Below are 11,566 nucleotides of genomic sequence, written 5' to 3'. Positions count from 1 at the left end.
CAGTTATTTGAGTGCGGTTTGTCATGCTGACAATGTTTTCACAATGCAAGTGGGATCAGAGAGAGAGTTAACAAGGATGCTGCAGCTCAGTCCAGCTCATCACAACAACGCGCCGACAGCACAGAAAATAATCATGAATGACGCGTCGCCCAATACAACAATATCCAGTTTTCTGTGTAGTCAGTGATTAATGGTTGTTTAACCCTCAGTGCTCACACGGCACAGAGCTGTGCCGCAGGTGCACCCTTGGTAAATTGCAGCGGGAACAACACACAACTCCTTAAATGAAAATCCTGTGGGTGTGTGTGTGTCACGTCTTCAGGCTTTACAAAAGGCATTTTTCACGCATGTTTAAAAATGTAGTGTGAGTAGCAATAATTGTGCAAAAGTCACAAAAGCATCTTTTTTTTAATTTTATTTTTGTTCATAAAAACTAGCCAAGCAAACTTTGACCTTTTTCCAAATATTACAAATTCAATCTTCAATCTTTTATTAAAAAATAATATTTTTTTGCTCATGTGTGTTTATGTAGTTGGTGAAAATGAAAAATATACAATTTCATCAGATTGCCTATAGTTTGTGTTGAAAAAAAGGATTCTTATAGCCTCTGTATATGTTTTAACATTGTAATGGGAAAAAAAGCAGCCTAAATGCTCAAATATTCATTACATTTACTGTATATACGGTATATACAGTAAACTGTTCCCATGCACTCTGAGAAGTTTGGTATATCAAGATCAACAGTTGCAGAACATAATTCTCCATTCATTTAATATAATAATAATACTGATAGAAACTGAAAGTATTACGAGCTAACTACTGTATGATAAGGAAAGGAACTTCACATGTTTCATATCTCCTATATGCTTCCTATATGCGTCTTATCTCCTGCAGCATATTATACACTGAACCATCCTTTAGGAAAGGAGAACAGCAACATTTGAAAAACACTGTAGTTGCGCCACAGAAGAAATATGAATGAGGAAAGTGTTTGCTTTGTCCTCGGGACTTGATCTAAACCTTTTTGAAATCCCCACATGATTGGCTTAGCTCTAAACGAGACGTATTTATTTCCTCCTGTTCTCCTCTATCGAGTTAAAACTAATGTTGAAGATCAAGCCTATTTAATTTCTCCTTCAGAAAAAGCTAAATCCCCTCCATTGTGGAATCGACTAAAATTAATTTGTCCAACTTACCAGTGCAGAGTAATGACAGAAAACTCTATGTCCTTCCACTTTGTCTGGCTCCTGCTTGACTCAGGCTACGTTTACACTAGCATGGGTATTTTTAAAAACGGAGACCGTCCCCTGTGTTTGTGCCTTTCGGTTCTTTCTAAAAACTCCGGCAAAAGTGGAGAGTTTGGAAAACTCTGTTTTCGCGTTTACATGTAAACGGAGAAAAACAGAGAAAAACAGAGTTTTAGCCAATCTACGCTCCAAAAATGCCACCTTTTTACATTTGGTTATGATCATTTTTACATGTTTGCATTTGCAAATACAGCTCCTATGTTACGTAGAGGAGCAGAGACGTGTTAGGGCTCGGAGGTGAGCCAGGTTATAATGAGGACCCGGAGGAGTGGCGTGAGAATTTTAGAATGTCGCGATCATCGCTGCTGTCACTCTGTCACTTGTATAGTTGCGTCCATACATCGAGGCTGAGAGGTCAGTCGTTGTTGTTGTCGATGAGGATTCTGATTGGCTTGTATGACTTTCTCCTTCTTCCTACACTGCCGCCCACAGGCTTGGCGAAGTTATGATGGCTCTCGGCAGCTTATTTATGCGGGTTAATATAAACGGAAACTTTTTTAAAAACGATGATGTGTGCACAAAGTTATTTTGGAAAACGGAGGTCCATTTTTAAAAATATCCAGCTAGTTTAAACGTAGCCTCAGTGACTAATGTTAACCTTCTATTGTATTATGTTATTTGATCGTCTTAGCCCTCTTTGTTTTGGTTTATTTAATTTAAGTGTAAATCAATGTTGGGTGGTTTTCTTTTGTAGAGGTAAAAATGGTAGCAGACAGGTTTTTCTTTCCCTGCTCTCCTTCCTTGTGCCACATCAGTTCACCTATGATGTACAGAAAAAAAAAAGTGTCAATCTGAAATTGAAAAGCATTCATGACGGCCCGCAGGCCAAAACCCCACGGCTGCATGTGTGAATGCCCTTCTTTTATCTTTCATGTGAAAATAAGCGCTGCTTCAAATGTGCTGATTTGTTTTTGAAACGACAGCTTTCACGTGGACGTTTCAGGTGACTCTCGCTACTAAGCTTTAAGCAGTCTGCTTCCTGTTGAGGAAATGAAGAGGGCTGAAGTTAGCGAGCTGTGTGCGGGTAAACCAATTTCACACATGAGATGCAACACACAGCGACAGCCATGCCAGATCTTTTTTTTTTCTTTTTTTTGTTGCTCTCCACTTGCAGGTGCATCTTCCTCAATCTCTGAAGCAGCCACATGTGAGATAAAAATGCTGCAGCAACTAGAATATAAAGAAGCTTTGTGGCCGCGAGCTACACAGACCTGAGGGGACATAATATTTGAGTCCAACAGTGTTTGAATCTTTAGAAATACTATTATTGTTTAACACTGTTCATATAAAGATGTTTGCCTTAAGGCCTTTGACGCAGTCAAACTCTCATAGACAAAGGGACAAACTTTTATTTTAAAGACCTTCACCAGCTAAAATACCTCATCTTGTGATTTCTTCTCTCGATGTAGTGTTCAGATAAATCTTCATTTGAGGCCGGTGGGCAAATTTACAATTGGTAACGGATTCAAACTTAGGTCAAAAACTATCCTCTCCAATGGGAACCATTAGCTGCATATATTCAAATGAAGCTCCTTCTGCAGGTTTCCTTCTGGCCCATCTCTCGCTCATCTCTTTTTCTTTCTGACACTCTGTCACACTTTCTGTCTCAGTGGGACTCTTAGAGAGATTGGTTACCTCTAACTGTCTGTGCTTCCCTCAGACACAGACTCTCCCTCCATTCCTGCCTCTCTCTTGTTTCATTTTCTCTCCCCCCTCTCTTAACCCCGGTCCTCCACAGTGGGATTCTTAGAGAGCTCTGCCCTGAATCCTGAAAGACTCTGCAGTATTAATGAGAGGAGAGCTGGAAAAAAATAATCTAAAGCTGACATTGACAAGAGAGGAGAGAGCCAGAGTTGAGATGTTAAAGACAGAGAAAGATGGATTGGAGGCAGGGAAGGGAAAGAAGGGCTATGAAGACAAGCTGTCTGCTAGAAACCACATTTCTGTCCACGTTCACTCTGTCTTTTTTGTTGCTGTTGTTTTTGTTCCAGATACACGAGCAAATTGAACCACCTCTTCACAACTGGATTAAACTCAACCTAGAGCGGAGAAGCAGGAGGACAAGAGGCGACCCTCGAGCACAAAGATCAAGAAAATCAGTTGTGGAACGTCAAGTGGCATAAAAAAAAAAAAACTTCCCTGGAGATCATAACTGAAAGGTTTCAAAGCATTTCTGACCTTTTTCTGAACAACTTATCTCCTGGGACACATCAACTTCCAGCCTGCCTGTTTAATAAAAACAACACAGGCTTGAGCACAAATATTCTCCAGGAGACGAAGACAAGCAAATGAAAATTCACCACCTGACAGCTGTTGAACACTTCACATCGTACCACTTTCAAAGTGGCATCAGATTCGTTAATATGACTCAAATTAAAACCTGAGCTCAACTACTTTGAAATCTCCAGCAGCCTTTTATGCTTGTTTACTGTCTTGTAAACTTCGCAACTTTCTGAAGGATTCATTAAAAGTTTATATCTGCCACGCGGGCTCAGTTAAACAGAAGTCACACTTCTGTATCCTGAAGCCATGGATGACAAAACTGACAGCGTTCGGGACTTTTTCAATGAAATGTGGACCTTTGTCATGGACAAACACAACCAGGGCCTTTACAACACCGTGTGCCTGGTGGTCCTCCTAACACTGCCACTGCTGGTCCTCCTCATTACTTTGGTCATGTGCTGCCACTGCTGCTGCTGTCGCCATGCCAACAGCTGCTGTTGCTGCTGCTGCTGCTGCAGAGACGCCATGGCAACCACAAGGTCGGACACGAAGAAGAAAAAAAATGCATCCAACTCTGAAGACTTATGGATCTCTGTCAAGACGGGGCCAATGACACCTGACAGGGTTGCACTGGATATGGTGTAGTGATTAATTTGTATTTTTGTTATTTCTTTTGTGGGGCTGATCCTGGGACAGTTGGTGCAGTGGAGCTCAACACTCATATGATCTCTGGGGACATTGTTTAAATGGTTGGGAAGCACTTCATGTTGTAATGGGCACAGGATAGTGTGAAATCACAGACTGTAATGTAAAAATGGATGTAGCCCTCCAACTGCAGAACAAACTCCTGTGGTGAAGCTTTGAGATTTTACTAGCGTCAGTGTTAGTTTTTGAAACTGGTGGTCACCTGCAACCAGTCTCCTATTGGACAATACCAGCTTTTAATCACACTGGTGTCCACTTTATTTCCCTCCAAATAGTTTACAAAATAGTCATCGTGTTCTGTTGATGAAGAGCTGTACTTTGAGATTGAGACCATTCATTCCTCAGGAAAAAGTTGACTGATGTTTTAAATCAAGTGAGAACAAAGACACATTTTCCCATAGACTTCCTTCTTTGTTGGTTTTCTGGAAGGCTATGTCCATTTTTTTTAATGTACAGTTTATTGTGTTTATTGTTTATTGTGTTTTGTGAGTTTGGATTCACATGATGTCATGTGGAGATCTGATTCCATCGTTTACAGCTTTTTGTTGTTTTATATACAACGCAGTTCATACAGCAAATAGAGCATATTTACATGTATATATATATATATATAATATGTATATATGTTAACCAGAGAGACAGCTCGAGAGGGCGTGAGTGGCTGTGTGAACGAGAATAAAATTTTCTTTGCTCTTTCCAAAATTGATCTTTCAGTGTATTGACTAACACAAGTAAACGGCTACATCAACGTTGATTCTTCAGCCTGAATTTGTTGAAAAGCTGTGCTTGGTAGCAATGTAATAGGTAAAGCCATTTAGTCTTTACCCCGCTATAAAAATCATATGCCAGTATGAAAGCTATATTTCTCAGATTGCTTCGAGCTTGAATTTAAGAGACGTCCAGTGGTTTCTGAGGTTTGGTTAAAAAGAAATCGGGATGGCACGACACATTGTTTAAAAGTAGTACAAGTGGTTTGTGCATGTGGAGTCACGTTGGAAACACCTAATCTGAAAGAAGTTGCAGTTGCAAGCAGAAGTCAATCGTGTTTTTGAAAACATACGAGTATGGTTTCATTTTGAGCAGCAGAGAGAGAATGATGATGCAAAGGAAGTGTCATCAGCGTTAACCAGGTAGGAAAAGCAGTTCACTGATAGCAATTGTTTTGTTTTTTTTGCTGCACAAACTGAAAATGTATATATGAATGTGCTGTCAAAGCTCGCCAGAATGACAAAGTGCAACTTTGACAGCAAATTCATATACATTATTTATCCCCCGCTGAAAGAAAGAAAGAACAACCTGCCTGATAAAAGTGTCTTACTGCTTTCACCCAGCAAAAAAAAGTTGTGTCTTTACAGCATTGTTACGTCTCATTTTCACCAGTTTAATAAATAAAGGCTCAGGTTTTTATGCTTCGGTAATGCTTGAAAAGACAGCAGCATTTTAATTGCATTCAGCCGGGAAACAAACACAATCATTTATTTTGTTTGTTAGTCACTCTGTGTAATTATGCATGTAAATATAACTTAGAGTTGTGGTAAAGAGGCTGAGATCTCAAGAATATCCAAAAGCGGCGTTGAACTTGTTTAACTTAATACATTCAAGAAGAAGAGAAACCATGAATAAATCAAATGATGTGATTGGAGTGGATGGTCCTGGAAGGCTCATTTTATTTTTTTAAGCAGATGACATCTCAAAAACCCAATTAGGGAGAAGTGTCTCAGCAGTATCATCATCTTTATGGATTAGTTTACAGTGGCGCTGAGTTGATCTTCTTGCTCAAGCACTGCTGGGAAAATAGGACCCACTCATCACTGCTGCTCACACAGACACATTATTCCCATGTGTGAAGTGTGGTTTTGTCTCTTCTGCTGCAGGTTCACAGAGAGAAGCTGCACACGTTTGGGCCGAATTTGCAGAATTTAACTTAAGCCTCGGTAGAAAAGAACTAGTGACTAATTCAGGTAACCACCCAGACAGGAAGGACTGCCCGGAGATAAGATCAGTGACATGTTCAGGTGTTCGTTGTGGTTTGTGTTTGTCACAGACAGATAAACAGTCGATTTACACAGTTGCTGCTGTGGCTGGATTTACAGCAGAAACATAATAATACTAATACTACTAATAATTAGTCAATGATAAAAATTGGGTAAAGCCATAGTAATATATGTAAATAAAGATATTCGGTATCTTGTGTATACATTCAGTTAGTTAGAACACAATTTTGTGGTTGAAACAAAGATGATTCACAAACTGTACATGTTGAATGTGTTTGTGTTTACCAGTCTGACACTTCTGCATTTTTTTTTTATTAGGTCCAAGCTTCTCTCTCACCCACACACACACAAGTTGGTCTTACGTTCTTTCCGAGGACCCTCATCGACATAATGCATTCCCTAGCCCCTTCCCCTAACGTTAACCATCACAACTAAGTGCCTAACCCTGACCTTTACCCTGATCCTAACCTAAACCTTATTCTAACCCTAACCCTATAACCAGGTCTTAATCTTCAAAAAGCCTGTAAAAGTTGCCAAAATGTCCTCACAAGGACAAATAGTCCACACAGCTGATGCACGTGCAACAGCATAGCGCCCACTAGCAGCAGCTACCAGTAACAGCATATTTGCTAGAATCATTCCGTGCTCTTTCACAACGGAAAATAGCTTTCTTCTACTTCTAGCAAAATATATTTAACAATTCACACATGAACATGAATCATTTTTTATGTTGTTTTTTTTTCTAATCTCAGACACTCGACTCAGTCACTGATCCGATCACACATTTAAAATTCATCATAAAGTATTGAGGGGGGTGTTTTTACAGCCCGTGTGCTATAAATGTAAATGATGCTGAAGTGTTGCTTGTATTAATGGTTTCTCTTTGTTTCCTGTTAACATGTTTACACCGCTCATATTTCCCTTGTCAGCACCTGTTAGGCAGTATGTTGAGCTCAGACCTGTTTTGACTTCCCCTGCTTTGAACATTTATTTGTATTCCGTGTATCAGCTATAATCAGCTGAGGGAGTCAAAGAGGTGGAGAATATGAAATATATATGTTTTTTTTCTTTTAACTTGTGTCAGTGTCAGTGCGCTGAGCTGCGAGGATCTGTTTGAACAGCAGATCAACTGTCCTGGATTGCACTGCTTTTTTTGATCCCATCCAATTATACATGACATTGTACATTTTTTCCACAGATGAAAAAAAAGGTGAGGCGTTCTCTCTTTTTTTTTTTTATTATTTGCCTGACTGGGGCAATGTTAGTAGCTGTGCATGCATAATTTATTCTGACATACAGCAATACAATGATGAAGGAGAGCAAATATGGAAGATGACGGGGAGAAAAATAAAGTATTTTTCCATCTTTGTGGATCTTTGTTCTATTTCTAATGAAGTCAACAGAGCTGTTGAGTTTTGATATGAGTCGTGTGAACATATTACACAGGACTCATTTTTAAAAATGGGCTGCCAGGACTCTGATAATGTGCTTAAACAAGGGAAACGAAGCTGATAATAATTTTCTGGACTGTTGACGCACTGAGACCAGGAACAGACAGACTGTAGAGGAAAATGCAGTTTAGTTTGTGGTGCGTTTACATACAGCATGACATCAAAATATTTTTATTTTCTTCACCAACACCAAGTTTTATGAGAATAAATTATGGAGTAACTTAAAGGTGAAGTAAGTAGTTTATAGTGCCATCTATAGGAGAGGAAATTTACAACAAAGAACTGCTCCTCTGCTCACCCCCTCCCTTCCCTGAGCGCTACGGTATCCTCAGCTGGTCAAATGTCGTCCTCGTTGTCTTTCTCCGTGTCAGCAGATGAGGTTCGTGAGGTGAGGGAGAGGGCGAGCTACCGCGGCCGTAGCAGACGAAGCAGAGAGAGTGGAGGCGGGACTTCCGCTACAAGTAAACAGACGCTTGATTTGTACTCTCGCGTTTGTCTATACAGGCTCCCGTAGAAACATGGCGTCGTGGCAATGCAGTAGCGGCCCACGACCATGTTATTTTACATGACTTTTTGAAACACTACGAAAATTAAACAAAGAATATTATACAACGACTAGACAATGCAGGAGCACATAATATGTATACAAAAGTGGATTTTGGGTCATATAAACCCATAAATACTACACAGTGTCCCTTTAATCCTAGGGATACAGCAAAAGTTTTCTCTGAACAAACAAATCTAAAAGTCGCACAGACAATTTTATTAATAAGCACTGCTGCTGCAAGTAATCTTCACGAAAATCTGTGTTTTGGTGGCTGTAGCAGAGCAATCTTTGATGCCAGTTATCAGTTTGAGTTAATCATCTTAACAACATTAAGGCACAGACGTGTGCTCTGGGAAATTCGTTCTGTCTTGTGGATCCCGTTTTTTAACCTGCATGAGCCGTTCACCGCCGTCAAAGCATTAGCATAACTTAAATCCCAGCATGCAAACATGTTTGTGTATTTATTTGTGAAGGCCCTTTGAGCATTAACTCCCACAACTTTGTCATTTCATGCTGTGTGGTTCACAGTGATACGATCTTGTGTTTGATCAGGAGGTTTGTCCACACCTTCCTGACAAATTTGCCTATCGCTGTTGTGCTTATCCAAGGTGAGATAAACTGTAAACAACAATCACAGCGACTTTATTAAGGAACATAAAACACATATAAACACGATAGAAATTCAGTGAACACTTAAAATGTGGCTGAATCACAGATACCATGAAGATTACGTTCTTCTCTTCTCTCTTCTCTGGTCACTATTTCTGTCTTTCCATGAATTGCTCATACTCCTCCCCCTTAAAACAAATACTCCCTTGTTGCCACATTACCAGGTTGTGTCATGGAAAAACAACCTCACACTGGACCCAAGATGTAAGTGTGAAGCCAAGAGAGGCAGACCTACACAGTCTACGGCACATGTCTGCAAACTCACACTCTACTGTGTGTGTGTGTGTGTGATGGGAGAGGAGGGGCAAGCTGCTCTTTCTCCCCTCTCTTTATCCTGGCACTAAGCGAACCACTTGCCTTGCAGAGCAATGGCAGGAACCAATCTCCTTTAAGTAATTTGCAATCACTGTGGCTGAAAAGGCCTTTCGCATCAATGAGCGTTCGTGAGACATTTCAATTCAAAGTTGAAATGAAATGCTACGCTAGAAATATTTGCTGCCAAATTTCAGGCAGCAGGCTTCACACGCTCTTATTTGATTTGGATGAATAAACACTCAAAAAAAAAAGTTTCTTTTTTTATTTCTTCCTTTGTCATTTTGGGACGAGTGAGTGGGAAGAACTTTCCAGAAGTGCTAAGGTATAATCTGAATGGATTGCATCTCATATCTGTATCTTTTTATTCACAGTTTAAACGGTGTCGTGTGCTGCCTGCATTCCTGTCATACATTTTTTTTAGCTGTCAAAACAGTACTTGTCCAGACAGTAAGTGAGCTGTTGCTGTCTACAGATTATTAGGCGGAGAACAGGGAAACTATTAAGAAACCAGACGGCAAACAGTCATCAGTTCCTGCAAGTGCTGTTACTCAACCAAGTGAGCTAAAAGTCATGTACTGTGTCGTAACTTTACTGGGTTTTAAACTGATGAAATCAGCTGAGGAGAGTTGTAACACCAGTTTGCTCATTGTGCTTTGAGTGTTTCAGCATTTTTGCGCACAATTATCTATGCACACAATGCGGAGAACGTGAAGCTTATGTGTCAACAACGTGACAAATCTCACTCCCATTAGTCTCACCCTAATAGCATTCTAGTCACAGTTTTGTACATCTCTGAACACAAACTGCATCATTTAGCACACTCATCTAGAAAACAATGACCTTCAAAATGCAACACTCTGATTACCATTGAATGTCAACCCTGTTCCTCCTGTGCAAAGCAAAGGAACCCTTCAATCATGTATCAGGGCATAAAAGAGGTCTCAAGTGTTTTGTAATAAATATGTATTTTGTTACCGTTTTGTGTGCGCACTGATTTTCTTTGTCATGTTTCTCATTGTACTTACATATGTGGAATGATTGATTATTGCTGCATACTGATAGGTAACATATGTTATGCTGACATTTTTGAAGATTTATTTTAGTTTATTTATTTAAATTAGTGTTGCTGTTTCGGTGGAAGGAATCCAGTTTTTTAAGAAAGAGAGAACATGGTTGTGAGAGCCGTGTTTCATTTCACAAGGGATTTGTGGCAGTTTTAACAACGTAGTTAAGTCTTTTGAATTAGTGCTTAGAGTTTTGAAAAATTGAGGCACGATGTCTCAAAACGTATTGCAACACGAGCAATGTCTCTGTAAGATATCACAAGAGTTTCATAATAGATTTATATTTCATAGTGAGAAGCCTCCATCGACTTGTGAACACTGTGGTGCTGTTAAAGTTGTCCTTGGGTTATGGGTTAAAATAAAAATGCAGCTCAGCTTTGTGAGGAGACCGTGACCTTAATGCAGATCAATAAACTAAAGCTGAGAATCGTCTGAAATATCTTGTTCAATAGCCATGACAGCTCAGGGATCTGGGGATGGTCATGTTAATGCTGTTGGTCCACGTCTGTGATCAGAACTGCTATACTGGAACAAACAGTGGCAGGACGACCATGAAATACATCAAAGTTCCTGCTTGTCAGATGGCGATGAATCCTAATGACGGGCAATCCCCAGATTTACTTGATTTCAGCTCTCTGTGTCGTTGCACATGCAGTGACATGATGCAGTACATAATGTTATTGTCCCCCACAGAGAGACTGAACTCACACAGGCAGCTGTACTTAGTGAGAGAGCGGGATGCGTTTCGACCAGAAGGTCACTATTCGATCCACGGCTTCACCAGTCTCCCTGGGCAACACACTTAACCCCAAATTGCTCTTGGTTGCTGTGCTAGAAGTGCATGAAAGGGCACTGCATTTCCAGTGGACGTGTTGTGTGAATCAGTGGCAAAACTGTAGTGTAAAGAGTTCAGAGTGGTCATTAAGACTAGAAAATTGCTATATAAATAGAGGCCATTTACTAAATAAAGCTCTATGTAGTGTTGCAAACTACTGCATCTTTGTTTATGGTAAAATACTGAATCTTGTTGTTAAAATCTGTGGCGAAACAAATCAGATATATTTCCCTATTAACTGTTGTTTGTGTTTAACCACCTTTTTTCTTTTTACACCACGCACTGTTTATCCAAGGGAAATGACATTGTCTCCTTGAAACAAAACTTCATGTCTTTACTGTTGGAATTATGGTCCTTGAATATGAAAGAGCTTGACAACAATGACAAATAGCAAAATATATTCATTTGCACATTTTTAATTCCAGAGTGTAGGTCCTCATTTCTGTCCTTGAAAAG

General features: G+C 39.8%; 1 protein-coding gene across 1 annotated transcript; it reads left to right on the top strand.

Moving 5' to 3' along the window:
- Positions 1 to 3,836: 3,836 nt before the first annotated feature.
- On the top strand, positions 3,837 to 4,175 carry kiaa0040 (KIAA0040 ortholog; the record flags this gene model as incomplete). The annotated part of the gene is made up of 1 exon (XM_083889918.1): positions 3,837 to 4,175. The coding sequence occupies one exon, from the start codon at positions 3,837 to 3,839 to the stop codon at positions 4,173 to 4,175; it is 339 nt and encodes a 112-aa protein (XP_083746044.1).
- Between the last annotated feature and the right edge of the window lie 7,391 nt (positions 4,176 to 11,566).

This window comes from Microchirus variegatus, assembly GCF_963457635.1.
Source record: "Microchirus variegatus genome assembly, chromosome: 5".
NCBI lineage: Eukaryota > Metazoa > Chordata > Actinopteri > Pleuronectiformes > Soleidae > Microchirus > Microchirus variegatus.
This window is presented reverse-complemented; position numbering and strand designations above follow the sequence as displayed.